Source organism: Mytilus californianus, unplaced genomic scaffold (assembly GCF_021869535.1).
Source record: "Mytilus californianus isolate M0D057914Y unplaced genomic scaffold, xbMytCali1.0.p SCAF_12, whole genome shotgun sequence".
Lineage (NCBI taxonomy): Eukaryota > Metazoa > Mollusca > Bivalvia > Mytilida > Mytilidae > Mytilus > Mytilus californianus.
Window position 1 is genome coordinate 44,958,995 of NW_026262604.1, and position 25,088 is coordinate 44,984,082.

General features: G+C 31.5%; 1 protein-coding gene across 3 annotated transcripts; it reads right to left on the bottom strand.

Annotated features, from left to right (window-relative positions):
* Positions 1–258: 258 nt before the first annotated feature.
* LOC127721877 (coadhesin-like) lies at positions 259–24,489 on the bottom strand. Of its 3 annotated transcripts, none has more exons than XM_052228699.1 (13): positions 24,429–24,489; positions 13,266–13,369; positions 12,751–12,889; positions 11,701–11,885; positions 9,291–9,317; positions 8,554–8,697; positions 7,359–7,529; positions 6,683–6,853; positions 4,981–5,151; positions 3,570–3,740; positions 3,099–3,245; positions 1,698–1,719; positions 259–1,294 (listed from the first exon to the last, which is right to left on the bottom strand). In XM_052228699.1, the coding sequence occupies exons 2-13, from the start codon at positions 13,333–13,335 to the stop codon at positions 1,024–1,026; spliced, it is 1,689 nt and encodes a 562-aa protein (XP_052084659.1). In that variant the 5' UTR covers positions 13,336–13,369; positions 24,429–24,489; the 3' UTR covers positions 259–1,023. The 3 variants fall into 3 exon arrangements, with proteins under 3 accessions (XP_052084659.1, XP_052084657.1, XP_052084658.1); XM_052228697.1 differs by having other exon boundaries at positions 8,554–8,724; positions 9,147–9,317; XM_052228698.1 differs by lacking the exon at positions 24,429–24,489 and having other exon boundaries at positions 8,554–8,724; positions 9,147–9,317; positions 13,262–13,293.
* Between the last annotated feature and the right edge of the window lie 599 nt (positions 24,490–25,088).

The window sequence follows — 25,088 nt, forward strand, 5'->3', positions numbered from 1 at the left end:
CTTGCTAACATATTACCCTTTTCTCAAAATTGCAATGGGCGACTATTGAGAAGACGGATATGTAAGATATAAACAAGTATTTATGCAAATCTGACTGTTGTTCAGATGAAGAAAAATTCTTCTCTGCTATAATGTAAGTACAAAAAGACAATCTTAATGTTATATGTATCTGCATTTCTGATAGCAGAATTTTCATCATAATATTGGTCATATTGTGAAATCTCTAATCACACATATCAATGTATAAAAAATATGCAAGACATTTTATTTTTATAACGGATCTTCATGACAATGTTATATATAAAAAGTATTATAACTGCATAGTATGAATAAAAAAATGAATAGATGTGGTATGATTGTAAACGAGACAACTCTCCTCAAGAGACAAAATGACAAATAAATAAACAAATATAGGTCACCGTACGGCTTTCAACAATGAGTAAACCCATACCATATATTCAGCTTTAAAAGGTCCCGGAATAACAAATGTAAAATTCAAAAAAGACAACTAACGGCCTGATTTTTGTACAAAAAGATAAACGATAATGAAAGAAAAACAAATATGATATACAGCAACAAACGACAACACTGAATTACAAGCTTCTGACTTTGGAAAGACATAAGGAGAATGTGGCGGTGTTAAATTAATTCGAAGGCCTCCACCTCCGAACCCATAGTACAGTGGTGTAACAGTACATCATACAACCAAACTATAAAAATCAGTTGAAAAAAGCCTAATTTATCAGATCGATATACAGCAAAAATACATCTTAGCAGAGTACTTGAACATCCCCACAACAAAAAGACACTAAGTACATATCTGAGAGTACTTGCTGTTATTGACAGCTTCTAGTTTTGCAATGCCAATATCAACTGATAAAAACATGCATCTGAGACTAAGATATCAATCAGTACATATCCAACATCCAATGGATGACTATATTAGTGGTATAAATATGACTATATAAGTGTAAATGACATAAAACTACAAGTTTCATAATTGTTCAGTTGAATCAAACAGTTTCAGCTTATTTTCAGATTCTCGTATATTTCCTCAACATTGTCAGCTTTGCATAGAATGTTCGCATGAGCACCTGATTCGATATTGTCAGCCTTGCATGGAACGTTAGCACCAGCACCTGTTTTAGCAGTGAATTGTGTATTAGCATAGACATTACTCTCAGTATTCCTGCAGGTGTCATAAACCCCACTCTGTATACCACTAGCCCGTCCGATGCAATCATAATCATTTTGTTGGCTAGTTCCTCTTAATTCAGCCAGACTTTCGGTGTTGCTGAAACATAAATAAAGGATTTCTGGTCAATGAATGATAGGCTGAAATTACACTTTGATAATTATGTACGGGCGATTAACGACATTAAATAACTAGACGTCGCTATGGTGTTGTCGTGTAACTAGGAATGCTGGATCAAATATTTAAGCTTTTATACAATAAAAAAGAACAACGATGCATGAAATTTTTTATCTAATTTCTTTGAAACATGAGAATTTGAAATGTACATAAATAGGGATAGTGCAAAGTTTAAAGTATCAGTACAACCTACACGATATCTTTTATCAAATTGCATAAAGCATATACACAATTCTCGACGCAATAAAAAAAAAAGAAGAATCAGTACGAATATGTATTTTCGCAGATACAAATTATACTATTAGTTAATGAAATGAGAACTTACCATCCATTTCTCTTTCTTTTTGCTAAAAAATAAAACACGATACATTAATATAAGAGATAAGACCACCCTGTGATCACATATTTAACATGTTCAACCTTTCTAGTTATAGTATATCAAAAAAAATAATTTATGGTCATTATAAAATAATTACAATTTATTTCGATTTGTGACTGTGGCCTCGGTCGCCAAGTGGTCTAAGTAGTTTTACTACTGTAATCACTAGTCAGTCAAAACTGAGGTTGTCAGTTCGAACCCTGCTCGTGCGGGTGCACTCGACTCCAATCTTAACTGACTAGGATTGTCAGTTTTCCATTGAAGGTCGGTGGTTTTCTCCGGCTTCTTCCACCAATAAAAACTGGCCACCACGAAATAGCCCAAAAGTGGTGCTTAAAAGTGGCGTTAGAACACCAGCAATCAATCGTTTTATTAACTGAAATTACCTTTAGAAACTGTAATTTTGTAAATGAATTGGAGTGAGGTACAAATGGATACAATTGCAATGATGAAATATCAAAAGTAGCGGAACATTTACTTTAATTCCCCGAAAATGCCTTTCATATATCAAACACTGTTGAATATACATACTTGACACATTCCCCATTTCCATTTTCAATTTTAAGTATTTGGACGACTTTGTAAAGGAATACGATTGTAATTCGTATTTCCTCTTTGAAGATGTAGAAATATGTCTTCGTCTTTTGGAGTGACTTTGAACATATGATGAACTTGTGATATCAATCAAAATTTAATCGTGGACATACTCGTTTTAGCCAGGCACATAATGACTACTAGTATATGTATAATACTTTTCATTTTGCATTTTAAGAGTATTATGCAGCAATAATAACTTTTCTTATCTCAATATTCAGCAGTTTGTAGGATGACTTAATTCCAATATGTTAGAGGATAAGATATATTCTGAAATAGATGTATTATCACACCTTTTTCTTAATTTGGTTGATAGTTACGCAATATTGGATATTGGAATGACCACGGATATAGTTCAGTTGTCATAGTCACAATCCCGCCGTCCTTCTCGCGAGATTGAGATATTTCTTAAATTACTTGCCATGAACATCACGGCAAAATGTATTCCATCTTCCAACATGAGACTAGATTCTGAATAATATATCTCGGCCATTCATGTAATCTCTGCAGATAATGATTTGTCTAATTTTCCGTTTGTAAGTTTTTAATATGTTACCCTCTGTCTTGTTCTGGTTTCGAATGCAACACTATTGGACTAGTTTCATTTATTGACTACTATTAAAATGTTTTGTGTAGGGTTCTTATTTCCTTAGCAAAAGTAATTCACAAACACTTCCCAACTGTATTTATATATTTATTTGTATATATTAAGACGTATAATTCCTTATCAATTGATATTTCACATAAACTTACCAACTTTATCAGATCTAAATCTGCGAAATATAAATAAAGCTGTACACGTTATGACAGCAGTTACAACGATGCAAGCAACTGCAACACCCACAAGAAGAGCAGATGAGACCAAATATGATGTATCCTCTTTGACCTGTAGATGTGCATCTGCAAAATACAAAATGTGTTTATAATAAAAGAAGAGAATGGCACTTTTTGCACTGCATTAGTTTTAATTATAGATTAAACAGTATAGATGTTGGTGTGATTTGCACAACTTTCAGCATTCGTTGCTATCTCTTTGACACATTCCCCATTTCAATTCTCAATTTAATACAATATTAAGAAAATTTAGAGTAAATTTATCAAGATAGGCAGTACATGAAACAAATCAATCTATTGCCAGGAGAAAGAAAACCAAAATAACTTATGGATATGACACCAGAATATGAAAATAAATAGGAGGAATGATAGACCAACATCTAACCTTACCTGGACATATGTCTTGATAGCATGCTTGAATGTCGATATCAAGTCCTATACATTCAGAGCCCCCGAAGTACGGTGAAGGGCTGTCACATTTCCGGATTCGGTGTTTGGATCCGTTACCACAAGTTGTATTGCAAGGTTGCCACTCTTGCCATGCACTCCATTGTCCATCAACTATAAAGTGTTGTTTGATATTATTCACAAATATCATATGGTAAATTTTAAGAACTACAATGTTAATGAATTCACCAGTTCGACATTGGAAATCTGTCGGATTACAGTATACATTAACTGGCTAGAAAAAGGCTATATAAATGCTTACAAAGATATATCAAAAGGTACACGCTTTCGTCAAACTGGAATTAAAAATTCCCTACCAGAATCAATCCAGTTTATGCGTGTCTTAAGCAACGAAGACTACTTTAAATTATAGTTTTTATAAAAAAAAAATAGAAGGATAATAACCAATTTTACTTTACTTAATGCACATTTTGACAATTGATCAGATGTTAATGGTACCTCGTGTATGATACCTTAACTTTACTTTCCGCTATATAGATGATGTTCTCTCACTAAATAATTAAAAATTTGGTGACTATGTTGAACGCATCTATCCCATCGAACTAGAGATAAAGGATACAACAGATACAGTTAAGTCTGCCTCATATCTTGACCTACATCTAAAAATTGACAATGAGGGTCGAATGAAAACAAAACTTTACGACAAAAGATGATGATTTTAGCTTCCCATTTGTGAACTTTCCATTTCTATGTAGCAACATTCCAGCAGTGCCTGCATACGGAGTATATATCTCCCAATTGATACGATATTCCCGGGCTTGTATTTCCGATCATGATTTCCTTTAGAGAGGGTTGCTGCTCACAAGGAAGCTATCAAACCAAGAGTTCAAAATGGTGAGGTTGAAATCATCCCTTCGTAAATTTTACGGACGCCATCACGAGTTGGTTGACCGTTATGAAATAGTCGTTTCACAAATGATATCGGATATGTTCCTTATGTCGTAACTACAATCCACTTCCCTCTTCACCACAAATGTGACCTACCGAATTAGACTATTTACCGGGGTGGTAATAACATGAGCAACACGACGGTGCCACATGTGGAGCAGGATCTGCTAACCCTTCAGGAGCACCTGAGATCACCCCCAGTTTTTGGTGGAGTTCGTGTTGCTTAGTCTTTAGTTCTCTATGTTGTGTCTTGTGTACTATTATTTGTATGTTTGTCTTTTTATTTTTTAGCCATGGCCTTGTCAGTTTATTTTCAATCTACTAGTATGAGTTTGACTGTCCATCCGATATCTTTCGCCTCTCTTTTTTAACATGACAAATACATTTCCGTTAAACATATTTATGTAGTGGGATAACCGATTTGTAACCTGAAACAAGACATTACTTTTACAATTCTCGTTGTTGCAAGCACGACTTTCTATCGTCTTTCCATTGCAGTAAAGTCCCCCGTTAGATGGCAGAGGAGCATCACATTTCCGATTTCTATCCTGAATTCCTCCATTACAAGTTTCACTACACGTATCCCAGGATGACCATTCACTCCAGTTACCATCAACTAAAATTACGGAAATATGATAGTGTATATTTTATGAAAACAACGATAGCCCGATCATAGATTTAACAGATTTTTTTTTAATAGAATCACAAATGGAGAGTTTATTACATTACTCAACAAACAGTGTGTAAGCTGATTACATATCACCTTCTTGAATTACTTTGTACCACATCAGAAGCACATAGCAAAATCAACAGCAATCAATGTTGACTGCAGCTATAAGGGCTATGTTGATTCCAATTGCAATTGCTTGTTAAAAAGTTAAACGCAGAAACTGTCTTGGGGGACTAAATTATACGAGATTTAACGAGAAATAGAGTACATGAAAATAATAATTCTACAAAGAATTCATAGAAAAAAAAAAAAAAAAACCACAAGACCTTTATTTCTAACTTGAAGCTATTTCATAAAATCACATGCCAATTCTCATGTATGTGGTCATAATTGTTTAGGAGAAATATATATATGATGTTATGTTTCTTATAATTGTCGTATTTAATAAATGCCCACCTGCTGGATAACGATAAAAATTATGATTTATTTGGACGACGGAATGAGTAAACTAAATGTTACGATATTTTTATTTTGTTAATTTATCACATATAGACTGAAATCAGCGATTCTACTATACAAATGAAGCTGTACAAATGTAGTTATGCAGTATCTTAGATATCATACTTCAATTACCTATACTATACTTTTGAATTAATGTTGGCGTAGTTTTTCAACTTCATGTTGCATTTGTTATTTCATTATCCGTTGCTACAAATGTAGCTTACAAAATTATTAAGAAGTTAAGGTTGCAAATATTTCATGTTAATCTTAAATAAATATAGCAACTTTTTTTGGTCCAATTTTGAACCTAAAGCTCCTAATGTTCTGTTTATACATCACTTGCTTCTACACGTTTTTTTTTATCTTTACGAATGAGTTGAATCCAGAAAAAAGCGCTTTGGACGCATACTATTTATAGTATATTTTTTTTCTGAAAAAGCGAAATGATAATTTCACAGCTTTATCACTCATCTTGAAAAACCTTCGTAAGAGGTCTGTCTTAAGCATATAAGAAAAACAAAGCCTGCAAAAGACTTTAGTCAAGTAGGAATGACAATTGAATGTTGAAAACAGTTTGTTCATTTACAGCACACAAAGTTTGCAAATCCAATACTGTGATGGTGTCAGTTTTGGAGAACTGTTAGATGTTATCAGCATTGTTTTTCACAAAGTTCGTTCCGGTCCAATGACCATAATTTATATATACAGTGGAAATTTATCCTTATGTTTCATATTATTAAACAAGAAGATTAATTTGTTTTGTAATTCTTTATCATGCCCCTGAACAGGTTGTAATCTTTTTCTTTTAAGGAATCTAAGCTATAACGTTCAATTCATTGCGAGATTCTCAATCATAAAATATGTTTGAAAGGTGTAGCAAGTACTAACATTTATTTCAATCCGTTCAATTTATATGGAAGACAAAGTAACATAGCTAAAAAAAAATTACCTAACATAATATATATAATATACATACTAGGACATTCGTGGGTATTACAAGTATCCAAATCTAAAGTATTGCCATTACAATATTCTCCGCCATGAGAAGGAGGAGGATTGTCACACAGTCTTCTCCTTGTCCTATTTCCTGACCCACACGAAGCCGAACATAAGCTCCAAACTCCCCATTCTGACCAGACGCCAAAGACTAAAAGATAGTTTAATTTGAAATCAACTATTTCTATAAACTAGTCTTAATGCCCAATCATAACAGTTTCAACTAATGAAATAAAAATAGCTGATTATGCGGTATGGGTTTTACTAAATGCTGAAGGCCGTACGGTGAACTATAGTTGTTAATTTCGGGTCTCTAGTAGAAAGTTGACTCCTTGTCAAGCATACCACATTTTCTATTGTTTATAGTTTATTGGATTTTACCTGGAACTTCCTGAAGGTTATATTAGTGGTTTGTATGTACATGTGAAAAATCGATAACAGGTGGTTAAACGTTAAGCTCTGTTTATTTAAAGTAATACAATTAAATATAAAAAAAACAAAATGACAAACAAAAGATGCGAAATTTGTACAAACTTTAAAAAGGGCATGATGCTATACATATTCAACTGAGCTGATTGATATAAATGGATTACTGATTGTAACTACATAGACTCAGTGACGGATACAATGACACTTTGATGAAAAGAATCACTCACCTGGACAATTAATCTCTGCGCATATTGATATTTGGTCAGTAATGCCTGAACATGCAGATCCGCCAGCTGAAGGATATGGGTTGTTGCAAAAACGCGTGCGTTTCTGTACACCACCATCACAAGTTGCATTGCATTCTGACCACTTACTCCACCCTCCCCAACTTCCATCAACTTAAAACATGAAATAAAAATGTGAGATAGCTGTGTAAATGGAGTAATTGTTAACATATGCAATATTGTTATAGCTAACGATATTAATAAGTTTGAATGTAATGGGCTTCTGACTTAGAACAGGTGCATTGAAATGTAGCGGGTTTTAACTAGGTTGGTTGCGCCAAAAATCACCCCCTAACCGGTGACAGTGGTGCAACGGCACAATACAAAACAATCAATGAAAAACAAGTATGAGAAACAGCAATAAACGACAACCACTCAGTTACAGATTCAAGACTTCGGACAGGCACATATAGAGCTTAGCTTGATTTATTTTTAATTCATGAATGTCCCCACATTTCAGAGTATTTGATATATGATGTCAATAGTATACTGTTCATATTGAAATTTTGATCTCACTTTAAGGTTCTTCTTCTTATTTTTTTTAAACCTTTATTACAAGATGTCACTACCAAGTACACGACATTAGCTATTACATTTAGAGCATAGCAGCTTTGATATTTTGAAAGTCACCATTTGTTAACTTAAGATTGTAGCTACATAAAGTACGAATACAATTGATGTAGTCTATAAAATGGTTCTGCCATGAGTGTTTAACTAGTCACGACCTGTATCACGTTTGTTTCTTCTGTTAAAACAATTTTTTTCTGTAACTTTTTATGCTATAATACTATCAACATCTTCATATACAGTCTCTGTTTTGTTTTATTTGAATCACTAAGTATCTTGAAGAGAACGCAGACATACATTTTGTGAAATTAGAAACTACACAATCACAAATCGTCTCAAACTAGTAGTTTGAAATGTTAATTAACTATATTTGTCGTAGAACGTATAATTGTTTCGATCATAAAAAAAAAAAAAAAAAAAAAAAAAAACCCAATTACAAAAAGAAAAACCAGCACGTACTATGGCGTTGTTTTGTTAAATTTCATTACTTCCTTTCAACAAATTTTAGAAATGAATTAGTGATTGTCAACATCATCGTACGACAAATAACAAACACAATAGACAAACATACCTGTACATCTTGCAATGCTGCAGTTTAGTACTTCGAACGACTTCCCATTACAGTATGCGCCATTTGATGATGGTACAGGATTATTACAAAGGCGGGATCTCGTTTGATGGCCAGAATCACAACTAGAACTACAGATTGTCCAGTCTGACCAAGATCCCCAGTTTCCATTAACTTACATAAAAAAAATGTTCACTAATAAATTGCATTCTAAATTCGATAAATGACCAGTTAAACCGGCCATTAAATCTTTAAAGTGATGTATTAGTTAAATGAACGTTTATCAACTGAATGTAATACATTTTAATAGCATGTTATAATTTATTTACCCAGGTAAGTTGACCTGATACAAACATACATAACGTCTAATCACTATCGTCACATACTTGTAGTTTGCAATGCTTATTATAATATATAAGAGAGATTGGCTACCTCGATGATAATTTATACAAAAGTAAAATAATTAAAAAAAACAACACGGAAAACAGCACTTTAAAAAAATATATATTAAGATTTTATTTGTACTTTGAATATATTGACAGCAAATTTAAAGGATATATTTTTGCTCGTCAAAATAATCTTAGAGATAAACATACCTGTACACGTTGTAATGCTGCAGTTAAGTACTTCGAACGACTTTCCATTACAGTATGCGCCATCTGATGATGGTACCGGATCATTACAGAGGCGGGATCTCGTTTGATAGCCAGAATCGCAACTAGAACTACATACTGTCCAACCTGACCATGATCCCCAGTTTCCGTTAACTATCAGCCAAAAAAGTGAAATTTTAATTGCATTCTGAACAAAGTTTTGATAATATGACCAGTAAAAATATCCAATAAATCTTGAAATAGTGGCAATAATGAAATAACATAAATCAACTGATTTGTGTATTGTGGTCCTGTCATGTATTGTTGTCGTTTTGGTGTTGTGTTTGACGTTGCCATAAAAGCGGGAGGTTTGGCATGCCACAAAACCAGGTTCAACCCACCATTTTTTTCTTAAAATGTCCTGTACTAAGTCAGGAAAATGGCCATTGTTATATTATAGTTCGTTTCTGTGTGTGTTACATTTTAATGTTGTGTTTTTGTTGTGTCGTTGTTCTCCTCTTATATTTGATGCGTTTCCCTCAGTTGTAGTTTGTAACCCGGATTTGTTTTTATCTCTATCGATTTATGAGTTTTCGAACAACGGTATACTACTGTTGCCTTTATCGATAACATGTTATCAATTATTTACACAGGTAAGGTGATATGGAAAACATACATTACGAGTTATCACAAATTGTCACATACTTTTAGTTTGAAATCTTTATTAACTATAATATCTGAGAGAGATTGGCTATCGCGATGATAAGTTAAACAAAAGTATAACAAACAACACAAAAAAAAAAAAATCAACAACCAAGAAATAGCAAGCATTTTTATCATGGTACTCTATATAAACGTATCGAGATTTTACTTGTACCTTGCAAATATTGACATCAAATCCCCAGTCTCCATTGACTTACAGCAAAATTTTTGTTTTATATAAACTGTATTCTAAACGAAATTTCGATAATATGACCAGTAAAACTGGTCAATAAACCTTGAAATAGATGCAATGGTAAAATGTACATAAATTAACTGATGCAATAGCATGTTATCATTTAATTACCAAGGTAATGTTATATGTCAAGATTATACATAGTTTCTTATCATAAATTGTCATATACTAGTTGTTTGAATGGTTGTTTACATTGTCGGCATTTCTAAGGGAACGAACTGTGCGCCTCTCCTTGCCGACCTATTCTTATTTTCATATGAATCGGAGTTCCTTCAGACACTTGTCAAAAAAAGAAGATCAAAGCAGCCAGGTCATTTAATTTCACTTTCAGATATATTGATGATGTTCTTTCCATTAACAATCCAATCTTTCTAATTGGATTCCATTGATATATCCCCAAGAACTTGAAATTAAAACATACACGGCTTCCTCCGCCTCATTTTTAGACCTATAACTCGAATTTGACATGCATGGCCATCTCATTACCAGAATCTATTAAAAACGAGACGATTTTAATTTTGATATAAACAATTTCCCACACCTTAGTAGCAACATACCAACTTCATCTACATATGGGATATTTCCCAACTTGTTCGGTATTCAAGAGCCTGCAGCTACTACTCAGACTTTGTAGAACATGACTAGTGTATACGCAGAAAGTTGAGAAACCAGGGGTATGTCAAAGAACGTTTCGTCATTTTTTCTAAAGAAGTTCTTCGGAAGGTAACATGACCTTGTTGATAAATATTCCGTATCAATTTCACAAATAATACACGATGGACGTTGCTTATCATCTTAATAACATGTTATACTTTTTTTTAATTTGTCTTTAAGAATATTACTTTTACTATTAAGTCTGTTTTTATTGCTATTCATTTTGCGTGGCTCGGTGCTTGTACATCCCGTCATTGTGTTGTTGTTCTGTGATAATTTTCTTGTTCTTGTCTTTCATTTTGCTAATGTGCTTTGCCTATATGCCTTTTGGTGTTTCTTTGCTACATATGACGTGGCTCTGTACTTATACATCTCGTTATTGTGCTATTGTAAAACATTTTTATGTATTCTTGCCTTTCATTATTGCAATGTGCTTTGTTTATATGCCTTCTTATATATATATTGATATATATATGACGTGGCATTGTACTTGTACATCCCGTTATTGTACTATGGTAAATTTGTGTATTCTTGTCTTTTATTTTTGCTAATATGCTTTGTCTATATGCCTTTTTGTGTACTTTGTTCCATATTTGTTTGTTTTATAGTGATTAAGATTAGAACACAATGTTGACTGCTGTACCCCATTTTTGACATTTTTACATATTGTGTCTGTTTATTTTGTTCACACATTGTTGTCAATATAATGGAATTTGATGCGACTTTCATACAAGTGTAGGAGACTGGTCCTACGACTAGAATAAACCAACCTTCCTTACCATTATACATACTTAAAATGAACCCATTAATGCGGATGACAATATAACTTCAATATTAAAGTATTGAAATTAATAATTTCTTATTAACGTTGACAGTTTTTACAATGAACGCGTACTTGGTCTTATATCTTCTTGAACAACGTTTATTAGATTCATTATTATACTATACCTCCGCAGCCACCAAAGCATCGAATGCCTACATTTTCACTTGTAGTACAGTCATGACTTCCCCATCCATTATGTGAACATTCCTTTAACGAAGTTTCTAAACCAGTACAACCTACTCCGTCCATCCATATTTTTGCAGTGTAGCCCCCTTGTGTATAAATCTGTACATCCGACCAACATCTAGATCTGTTAACATTAAATTGTATAATGAAAGATATCTTTTTTTCGTCATGTAAAATTGTTAAATTATGTTTTTGTATCTGAAATAAATGCCGACTGCAAATATGCGCTATTATAAAGCACACACATTTAATCATTTAGTGTCTGCATTTAACCTTGTCTCGAGGTCAGAAATCCAGTGTTGCTGAAGCCTCACTTTTCCTCATTTATTGTATGACTATATATTGTCTAACGTTCGTCTACGCATGCAGATAGTCACTACGTTATATTCTTACGATTTTGTATAGACTTACCTTGTCCTTAATAAATTGATAAGCTTTTTTCAAAAAGAGACTGACAAAATCATGACAAAAGTTACAAAAAAATATAAAATAGAAATGAAATCCTATGATTTTTCGTACTTTTTTTTATCATTTATATAAGTGTGTTAGGATTTACGAAATACTGTTACAGTATCTAAGAGACTGTTTTCGGAATTTATACGTTCTCAGATATCTAATATTTAAATTTGATATAATTGCTTAAAATCAAAAGGAGACAACTATTAATGGGTTATTACATATCGAATCTCAAATAATGTTGTCATTCTTTACTGTATTGCAAAAAAGGTTTGAGGACATTGAATTTAAAATTAAGAACGTTAAAAGTTTGCTCCGTATGAAACTATGTTCTTTTATAATTATATTCCATGGTTAATAACATCATCATTATTCCGAAAGTCATTTGGAATATTTTGTCGCAATGTCTATGAGGTCAATAACAACGCCCTTAACTTGACAAAACGGAGACAAACAAAAAACAACCTATTGGAATTTGTATTGAGAATAAAAGGGAAGTAACTTTCTGTTTTAATAAACAAAGTATTCCATACCGAAAACCTAGTTGTCTACATGCAACACTGCCGTCAACATAATTAAAACTGTCGTCACAGACACTTCCCCATATGCTACTATGGAATATTTCAAGTCTCCCTTCTCTAGAATGGGAACCACCAACCAGTCTTAAATCACCTATTACCGACAAAAAAAAATAGATTATTAAATAATTAAAAAAAAATAATAAAAGCTTGTGATGCCTGTATCATTTAAGTTTCGTTTGAAGTTTCTCTCTTGCTTTGAAATGTGCATGCACTGGATATTGATCCTTATATATTCCAAACTAATCCATACGGACTATTTGAGGAAACAGAAAACTGAACAACACTCAAAAGACCTCCTAAAACTTACTTATAACTTTTACTGATACAGTTACGTTCTCCTGGAATAATTGAGAGTACACACATAACATAAATAAGAACTGTTTCAAAACTACTTTAGAAATGTATGTTATGTACATTATTCTTGAAGTATATAAAAATACAATAAACTCTTAAACATAATTACCTACCATCATTTTGTCCCTCAGCAACACGGGTACTCATGAACAGCGTTGTAGATACAAGGAATAATTTCCACATCTCAGTTTCAATATTTCAGTATAAGTAATAATTACTATAAAACAATATAATGTTCCACTCTTTAATATTTCATTATCAACAATAAACATTTTAATATTCTCCTAAATAACATATCTGTTATATATAATTTGCAAAATCTTTATATGAGTTAACAAACTTCTTACTTCTATCTATTGTATTTTCTCTGATGTTTTCTCCTTTTGGTTTTCATATTTTATTCATAGAAAATTCACCACATAAATAAAAAGATCTGGATTTCGGCAAATTATTCGAAAAGTTATTTTTTTTGGGTAATGTCTTCCCTCTGTTATGTCTTATATCACTTTGATTAAACGTGGTGGAAACAGTGTATAAATACAGCAATTTTTGATAAATACTAATACTGACAATTTATATCAAAGAATGGACTCAAAATACAAATGCAAAGCAAGGCTTGGTTTATCTTTGTGGTGTGTTTGCAATTCTTGACATTATGAAGACTTTAATGTCCAAACATTGATTTCAACAAACGCAGACAAATTTGTTCAAAAGAAAAGAAATAACACAAATACCGAAATCTCAGGAAGAAAAAAAACCCAGTTAGAATGCATATTTTATTCAAATGATTATATATGGTGTCATGTATAAATATATAGATAGATGATAATTACATGTACATGTACATTTGTACAAGGATAGATGATATTTATAAAGGTATATGTTAATAATTTATAATGGGAGTTTTTTTTCCTCGTTTGCTTTTCCTCCGACAAATGAGACTGATTGTTTTTTTTTCGAAATTATTCTTACGATAGATCATCAGTATATGTTTCCCGAAATAGAATTTTCTTATACTTTGCCAAAATGTAGATTTTACTATGCTCTTTTCAAACATATAATACAAAGGATAGGTCACCGTCCTATTTTTCAAACTGTGAGTCGTAGAAAATTGCCTTAATTTGCTTACAGTGATCATGAAAAAACACATTTTTGTGCATAAAAAGAAATCTATGAGATAGAATTTTGAAATAAATTGTGAGAAGATAAGTTTTATAATATGTTTTAAGAAAATAAAAAGAAAAAATGGTGTCACCGTACTTGTTTTCTTGCTACAATTAAAAAAAAAAACAATTCCCTCTATCAGTCCAGTACATTTTTTTACTGAAAGAGTTATCTCCCCTTAAATGACTTAGTTGAAAAAATTTATTCTAAAAAACAAATGTTTGGTATTTGTTTAAAAATTTTGGATAATGCAATAAATCAGCAAGTTTTCCTCATATAAATAAACAGTCTAACCAATAAAATTACACATCTGTCTGCAAATTTGCAGATTTTCGCAAATAACTAGACTGATTGTTTACTGCGATAGTACAATCCAAGATGGCGGTATATCATGAATCTACCTTAAATCTTTTGTACTAATATTAAAATATATCGAAGAAAAAACTATATATTTGGTGCAAGACATTTAATCAGTCCAAAAATAGCATTGCGATATAATTCAGAAATATGTTTATTCTAGTATTCACTAACTACATGAACTATTCCCACTATATGTATGCATTACGTAAGTCGATGGAACATATAGATGAAGCAAGTCAGTTAGACTGTAAAAATCGGGGCCCCCTTGGTTGCTTTCCAGGGCTACTTAGGGTTGATGTAACAAGCGATTACTAATAAAATATGTTTAAAACTAAAAAAAAAAAAAAAAAAAAATAAAAAAAAAAAAAAAAAAAAAAATCTCAGGAAAGTTCTCTTTCTTATGTAAAATATGGTGGATAAAACGTTGTTTTATGATGTTATAGCTAGTTAAACCTCTGACGTGTATGACAGTTGCGTACAAATCATGACATTGAAAACAAGGTGTGACGAAAACACACAGACATAACAGGTAAATTCAGAAATTGGGATACAGCATTCAACATTGTGTTTAATCTCGAACACTACATTGTAAAGAAAAAAACATGTCAACAAAGAAAGAAGACATAAGGACACTACAGAAAAACACATAAGCAAAAATGAAAATAACAAAATCGTCTCATTGATCAGAGATTCTTCTGACGAGATGACCGCTTATGTCAAATTCGAGGTATAAGTCTATAAATTGGCGGTAAGACCTGTTTCTGTTTTATCGTTAATTTCTTGTCGTGGGGGATATATATATAAATGGAACCCAATTTAAAAAAAATGGGTTACTAATGGAAAGAACATGATCAATATATCTGATTGTCAAATAATGTAATAAGACCTCTTTTATCTTCTTGTTTTGAAATGTTTCTAAAGGAACTCCGACACATATGAAAATAATGAAGAAAGAGGTAGAAAAGAAGAGGCACACATTTGGTTAATTTCCATAGGAATGCCGACAATTAATGGTAAATGTCTGCTTCCAAATTCAACAAATATTTGGTCAATGAAAAACTCATAACATGCCTTAGCATTAAAACATTTTTTTATATATATTATGAGTCTATTCCAATTGACTTCAATTTAAATGTTGCATCTCGCTATTTTTTTTCGAGTGTCTAACACGAATGAAAATGGAAGGTGCATTATCTTTTGAAATTCTATTAGATACTATACCAATGTAAACAGTTGGTGATTTTATTTTAAAGAAACAACAAAATCCTAACAATATATACATTTATAAATAAATCATATGTTGCAAAATTACACATGGTATGCTTAAGTTTTATATCTATATTGTCTACCCTGGAAAGGATAATCACACCGGAAATTATGTTCGATCCAAAATTGTACTTCTATTATCCTCCTCTTAGATATGTTATTCCTAACATTAAATAAAGCACCGGATGACATTTTTTGTTGAATTAGAAATGTAAGAAAAAGTGGTACAATATTAATAATGAATGAAGAATAAGAACAAAAGTTACGAATATCTAGTTGAGTTGATAGTCATTATGTCTTATGTTATATTCTACTCCAAAAATAATTAAACTCTCGGGACAGTTTTTTTTTTTTGGTGTGTGTGGTGGTGGTGGTGGTGGCGGTGGTGGTGGTGGGGGGGGGGGGGGGGATGTGTGGGGGGTGGGGTTGTGAACAAAATATTTACCAAATGACAAAAACCTATATTATTTTGTTATGAATAACGTAATGAAATTGTGAAAAAGTTTACCTTTGTGTTGTATTTGCCTTATTTAAAATTAGTAAGGCTTTTTTGTCCAGACATTTTTTATTTAGAAAAACACAATTGAATTTGTTCTAATAAGTAAATAATATATCTCGTTTAAACAATGAAAGAAATGTCTGTTCAACTACAAATGCAGACTTATGAAGGAATTCCGTCAATTCATATCTTTACAGTGTAAACTGCTCAATAGTTTAAATCATTTAGAAGTAGGAAATCAGTATTATACAATTTCTTGCATTAACGTCATTTGTTCTCTGTTGGGTAAATAGTTGTCCTGTAAGAAATCATACTACATTTTACACAAACATAGATCTCTTTTCATGAAGCTTTTGTTTGAAATATATGCCTTAGTCTTAGATGCATGATTTATTTTATCATTTAATATTTGCTTTGAAATAGCTGTCAGTAGCTGCGAGTACTCTAGGGTAAGTACTTAGTGTCATTTTTGTTGGGAATGTATAAGTAGCCTGCCACTTCCACTCGGTGTTTTTGTGCTGTGCTTTTACACCTCTGTCCCATATCAGGGGAGGGTTGGTGCGCCTTCAAGTATGTTTAATCCCGCCACATTCTAAATACGTATTTCACAAGTCAGTAACTCAGTGGTTGTTGTTTATTGGTGTATATCATATTTCTTTTTCATTATTTTGAACATAAACCAGGCCGTTAGTTTTCTCGTTTAAACTATTTTAAATTTGTTATTTCGAGTCCTTTGATAAACAATGCGGTATAGGCTATACCCATTCTTGGGAGCCACACGGTTGCTTATAGTTGTTAATGTCTGTGTTTTTTAGTCTATTGTGGATAGTTGTCTCGTAGTCAATAATACTACTTCTTTTTTAATTTTTTATGGGTTAATGTCACAATAATTGAGATGCAGCAGGCAAAACTTTATAAACACAAATTACAGACATACCATTCAACTGACTATAAGTTCGAACAAACATACAAATTAATCTTACAAAGACGCCAACGAAAGAGGTGTAGTAAATAATACATTTAAAATTTGACAATGACCGTCTACGGAAAAATGCAATGTAAATGTATAGGATTGAGATATAACGCAGACAGAAAATCGTTGAAATCGTATCCATTCTTCCATTAAAATGCTTTATATACAAACGTAATTTATTAAAATTGATATCAAACCAACTAACCTAATGAGCAGCAGTTCCAAAATATTGCACATTTAACCAGTTCGAGTGTCATTGATGATATTTTGTTGCCGAAAAGTGCGTCTGGCGTACACCATTTAAGCCTGGTATCGTTGCTGAGTTGTACTAATTTATGTACAATGATTTGTGCAATGGTACTGGTTCGGATACATTCGCAGAAAAATTACAGGATATCGTATTTTATACATATATATCTGGATATCTATAATATAATTATGTTTGGATAGTAGCATTGTTGGCGGGTGTTGTTTGTGGTACAAACGAATCAAGTCAATTTTTTTTGAAAAATACCAACCCTACTGTATGAAGTCTATTATATTGAATATGTATTCATATTTTATTCATTAAAGGTATTTAACAATTACAAACAATACTCATTATACTACCAATTTTAAAAGTAACAAAACGAAATAACAAAGTAGTAGTAAACGAATAAATTAAATAACATTTTGTATTATTTACTTAATGCGGGCGCACACTCTTTCATAATGGTCTGATTGAAGGTGAACATGCATATGTATATCACAAATATTTCCTCCTGAGTGATCATCAAAGGAAATTTATGACAAATAACATAGATTCAACGTATAGGATACTGAAATTTTAAATCACACGCATACTAATTTCTGTGTAAGTTTATTCATTATTGAAAGCAATTTAAAGAAACTAAAAAAAAAAAGATTTATATGAATCATCATCAAGCATCATGAGCATGTCAAGGAAGATATTTATTTGAATATTTCTATTGCGTTATTTATATGTATTAACTGTATATATGAATAATGAATTTGTACTTACAAATGTATTACTGTAGCATTACAATTCGGTTAATATTTGAGTCCTTATTTATTTCAATTTATGTTAAAAAAGAAAGACGAAAGATACCAGAGGGAAATAAACTGACAACGATATGCTAAACATGACAAACAGACAAACAATAGTACACAATACAAAACATAGTAAACTAAAGACTCAGCAACACGTACCCCCTTGGGAAAGGTGGGCAGATCAAATACCACATGCGGCATCCTTCGTGGTAACGCCAATAATGTGTAGTCTTTTTTATTCACACAAAGTGCGTGCATGAGTTATATATACGAATAATTAAAAGTCCGGATGTTTTTACTAAAGATGTATACTTTTATATAATAAAAGTTATGTATGTTGTTCGATTTTCAATGTTTAGATGCCAAAAGTGCAAAAAAACTGAGCATTTCTTTTTCTTTTACAGCTCTAACACATTAGCTTTAAAACAATTTAAGAATCAAAGACCTTAACTATTATATACGTATTATGCGTACAGAAAACTTCCTTGTTTAAAAAAAGAAAACGGGGAATCACAAGAATCAGATTTGGAACGTGATTTGATAATGTTTTAGATGTGTCTAATATTAGTTTGTTAGTGCAAACTGACTTGCTTCATCTATATGTTCCATCGACTTACGTAATGCATACATATAGTGGGAATAGTTCATGTAGTTAGTGAATACTAGAATATACATATTTCTGAATTATATAACAATGCTATTATTGAACTGATTAAATGTCTTGTACCAAATATACATTTTTTCTCTCTCGATATATTTTAATATTAGTACAAAACATTTAAGGTAGATGCATGGTATACCGCCATCTTGGATTGTACTATCGCAGTACACAATCAGTCTAGTTATTTGCCAAAATCTGCAAATTTGTAGACAGATGTGTAATTTTTTTGGTTAGACTATTTATTTATATGAGGAAAACTTGCTGATTTATTGCATTATCCAAAATATATTGCAAATACCAAACATTTGTTTTTTAGAATAAATTTTTTCAACTAAGTCATTAAAGGAGAGATAACTCTTTCAGTAAAAAATTGTACTTGACTGATAGAGGGAAATATTTTTTTACTTGTAGCAAAAAAACAAGTACGGTGACACCATTTTATCTTAAAACATATTATAAAACCTATCTTCTCACAATTTATTTCGAAATTCTATCTCATAGATTTCTTTTTATGCACAAAAATGTGTTTTTTCATGATCATTGTAAGCAAATTAAGGCAATTTTCTACGACTCACAGTTTGAAAAATAGGACGGTGACCTCTCCTTTGTATTATATGTTTGAAAAGAGCATAGTAAAATCTTCATTGTGGCAAAGTATAAGAAAATTCTATCTCGGGAAACATATACCAATGATCTACCTTAAGAATAATTTCGAAAAAAAAAAACCAATCAGAATACAAGCCCCAAACTGCTTCTGACGAAAAAACTAAACTCGTATTAAACCTGGTTAGAAAAAATTTGCCCTGCCAAATCTTGATTTTATAATCTGTTAGACAGCGTTTTATTTTTCATTATAACTATGATGTTTAAAAATTCTTATATGCTCAGGTTTACCTTAAGTTCACGACAATTTTTTGTATTACCAATTGGCAAAAACAAAAATCGTGCATAACCCCAAAGAACTAAATCGAGATCCAAAACTTTGTTTTTCTAATAAAGCTTTGATAGCCGTCTACAATATCATGGCGAGCTTTATTAAGAACATAAAACGTAACAACAGTTCTGTAACCATTTGGAATAATAATTCCAAATAACAAGTTAATGTTTAGGCTTGAATTGAAATATTTTACATTTGAAGTTAAATTTAATCAGTCATAAGAAACTCTCCGATAACGAACTTACGAAATGGGTTTGTTTTGGAATATTTTTGGATGTTGGACATTTTTTTGTCTCCGAAGTTTCATGAGCTGAAAGTTGTGTTATAGATATTTATCATACAAGTTTAAAATAATCAACAAATACAAGCATTCATTAATTTTATGTTTCGGCAATTGGACCCGATATTTTGATTATTCCGTTGTATACAGCTGTATATATGGTTGTGTATATCAGTGCATCTTTTATCCATTACATTTTTGTACTGAACGGCAAAGAGTACATTATTTTATCATATTTTCAAAACCATAAATAATGATTAACCCTTCCACATTGTATATTTGGCTGTCCCAAGTCAGAACCCTCTGATTTAGTGGTTGTCGTTTTTTTTAACGGTTTCTCATATTTGTTTTTTGTCTATTGTTTTGCTTAATTTGTTCTGAGGTTGCCCTGTTACGACACTGTCCCATGTCAGGGGAGGATTGGATGCTAACAAAAAAGTTTAATTCACTGCATTTCAAACATATGTCCTAAGTCAGGATCTTGTTGTACAGTGGTTATCGTATGTTGGTGTAGTTAATTAGTGCTTCTCGTATTTCGTTTTTAATAGATTAGACTGCTGTTTTTCCTGTTTCAATTGTTTTACTAGCCATTTTGAGGCCTTTGATAACTTGTTGTGCTGTGTAAACCAAGGCTCCGTGTTGAAGGCCGTACCTTGACCTTTAATTTAATTGTTAATGTTTTATACATTGTAATTTGGACGGAAAGTTGTTTTGAAACTACTACCACATCCTCTTAATTATTGTCAAACCAGAACTCGCCTGCACACAATTTTAAATGATAATGTCAACTTTATATAATTGTTGTACACTTTGATGGAATATATTTCCAGACTAGACAATTGGTACATGTATGGAAGTTTGCCAAATTTGAAATCCTACAACATGTCCTAATTTTTTATAATGAAGATAAATATTCAAAATGAAGCTAATGAACATGGACCAAAACAAATACTATTATTTATGCAACTGCTTATCGTCTATAGTACAGTAGCTTTTTACAAAAGTGTGTGGTTGATATTATCTTTCTTTTTTACACCTAGAAGACAACCTACATTTTTCGACACACATTTTATTTATAGTAATACATTTAACAATGCAGAAAATTTTCTAACACTCAACCGAAAGCCATGTCTCCAGGTACATACTTTTGTTCTAAATGAACTAAATAAACTAATACTTTTTTCAGTAGTTTCGAGTACTCTCGGTTATTTAATTAGTTTCATTTTGTTTTGGAAATGTATTAGTAGCCTGCCACGCCCAGTTGGTGTTTTTGTGTTGTGCTGTTACACCTCTGTCCCAGATCAGGGGTGGGTTGGTGCGCTTTCATGTATGTTTAATCCCGTTACATTCTAAATGTGCATTTCACGAGTCAGTAATTCAGTGGTTGTTGTTTATTGATGTATATCATATTCGTTTTTCATTATGTTGAACATAAATCAGGCCGTTAGTTTTCTCGTTTGAACTATTGTACATTTGTTATTTCGAGTCCTTTAGTAGACAATGCAGTATACGCTATACTCATTGTTGGGAGCCGCACGGTTGCCTATAGTTGTAAATGTCTGTGTAATGTAGTCTATTGTGGATAGTTGTCTCGGAGGCAATAATACTACTTCTTCTTTTTATTTTTGATGGGTTAATGTCACAATAATTGAGACCCAGCAGGCAAAACTTTATAAACACACATAACAAACATACAAAGCAACTTAATATAAATTCGAACAAAAATACAAACTAATCTTACAAAGATGCCAACGAAAGAGGTGTAGTAGATAATACATTTGAAATTTGACAATGGCCGTCAACAGAAAAATGCAATATAAATGTAAAGAGTTGAAGTATAACGCAGGTAGAAATCGTATCCATTCTTCCATTACAATGCTTTATATACAAACTTATTTTTTTTTAAATTGATATCAAACCGGCAAACCTAATAATCAGCAGTTCCAAAATATTGCACATTTAACCAGTTCGAGTGTCATTGATGATACTTTTGTTGACCAAAAGTGCGTCTGGCGTACACCATTCAAGCCTGGTATCTTTGTTAAGTCGTAATGATTTATGTACAATAATTTGTGCAATGGTACTGGTTCAGATACATTCGCAGTAAAATGACATGATATCGTATTTTAAATATCTATCTTGATATAAAAAAACAGTTCGTATAATTATGTGTGTATAGTAGCATTGTTGGCGGGTGTGTGTTTGTGCTATAAACGAATCAAGTCAATGTTTTGGAAGATACCAACCCTACTGTATAAAGTCTATTATATTGAATATTTATTCATATTTTATTTATTAAAAGTATTAAACAAATACAAACCATAATCAATTATACTACCAATTTTTAAAGAAAAAAAAAACGAAATGACAATAGTAGAAGTAGTATATGAAAATTAAATAACATTTTGTACTATTTACTTAATGCGCACAATCTATTACGATGGTCTGATTGAATGTAAACAAGCATAAATATATCACAAAGTTTTCCTCCTGAGTGATCATCAAAGGAAATTTATTCAAAATAATATAGATTCAACGTATAGGATACTGAAATTTTAAATCACACGCATAATAAAGACTTTGTAAGTTTATTCAATATTGAAAAGCAATTGAAAGAAACTAAAAAAAAAAAGATTTAAATGAATCATCATCAAGCATGTCAATGAAAATATTTATTTAAATATTTCTATTGCGTTATTTATATGTATTAACTGTATATGTTCATAATGAACTTGTACTTACAAATGTATTACTGTAGCATTACAATTCGGTAAATATTTGAGTTAGAATTTATGGCTATTTATGTTAAAAAAGAAATACGAAAGATACCAGAGGGAAATAAACTGACAACGATTTGCTAAACATGACAAACAGACAAACAATAGTACACAAAACAAACATAGAAAACTAAAGACTCAGCAACACGATCCCCCTTTGGAAAGGTGATCAGATTATAAACAACATGAGCCATCCTTCGTGTTAACGCCAATAATGTGCAGTCTTTTTTATTCACACAAAGTTCGTGCATGAGTTATATATAAGAATAATTAAAATGTCCGGATTGTTTGACTAAAGATGTGTAATTTTATATAATAAAAGTTATGTATGTTGTTCGATATTCAATGTTTAGATGCCAAAAGTGCAAAAAAAAACTGAGCATTTTTTTTTCTTTTACAGCTCTAACACATTAGCTTTAAAACAATTAAAAAAATGGACATAATTTAGAAAAAAACCATTGCCAAACTAAAAATTAAATTCGAGTGCAGGTTTATTTTAATCATAATCGTATTTCATACAATTGAATAATATACAAATGTTCAATAGAATGTAACGATTGCATTCAGATATTGCACATTAAGCTTTACATATAATCTATGTAGCAGAATAGATTACATAATACATCAGGTTTTTTCAGATGCACGAACATTTAAGTTGTTTCTGGTTCTTGCATAAATTCTCGACGACTTTCATAGGTTAAATGATGAACAAATAAACATGATAAACGTGAATTAATAATCTGAATGACCTGACTTTGGTACAGTCTTAACACATATATTCTTTTACGCAGTTGCAAATAATTACAAAGGAAACATACTATATCAAAATGATGACAAGATTGTAGCAAAAAAATCAATATGACCTGGAATATTTTCTAATCTTGATCAAATTGTTGGTCTCTCGATAATTCCGCATTCATGTGTAACATATAGTGAAAAAAATGTAGTTCACGTTGAAAGCCAAACTTACAATGTTAACTGGTAATTGAATAATAACCACAACTTCGTTTTTGCGATAATCATTTTTGATATTTGTCAAAATGAACAGTCAAACTACGATAGTGTAAGAAGGGAGGGTTGGTAATATTGTTTGATTTTATATCTTTTATTTTAATTGAAGTCACATTGAACACAGTGAGAGCAAAAGTTTGTATCACTCAAAAGAATACAAAAAAATTTGAAATATAAAAAATAACAATGGTTCAAAATAATAAACGTATACTACTATAATGGAAATGATATAAGAGATGACAGTATTGTTTCAAAGCTTTATACATATCAAACACTGTCAATTATAAAATATACTTACGTGTTTACAGAGCCATCGACCTTAACTATTATTTACGTATTATACTTACACAAAACTTCCTTGTTTAAAAAAAGAAAACGGGGATTCACAAGGATCAGATTTGGAACGTGATTTGATAATCTTTTTAGATGTGCCTTATATTAGTTTATTAGTGTGAAACGACTTGCTTCAACTGTATTTTCCATCGACTTACATATTGCAAAATACAGTGAGAACTGTTAGTGAATATTAGAATATACATATACCCGAATTGTATCTCAATAATATTTAGACTGGTTAAATGTCTTATGCCAATGATACATTTTTTCACTCGATACATATATACACAAAGAAAAAAGTTAAGCACCCCACTTTTTTTCGAATTGACAAAAATTACATTAAGGGTCATGGGATTCCGGAACCAATTGTGGCAAAAATAGTTTCGCAGCCTGTTTGGACTTACCATTACCTTTGAGAAAAACACAACACATTGCAACAAAAATGACAATTTAATGACTAGATTGTCACAAAACCACAAATCCAGTTTAAACACTAAAACATGTCCATTTTAAGTATGGACCTTCTGAGTTCGTTTTGCATGATACTATTGTCATTTCACTAAAAAAACGTTCATTGTAAGTGTGTTAACGATATCCATAGTTCAATATTCAATATCGGGTG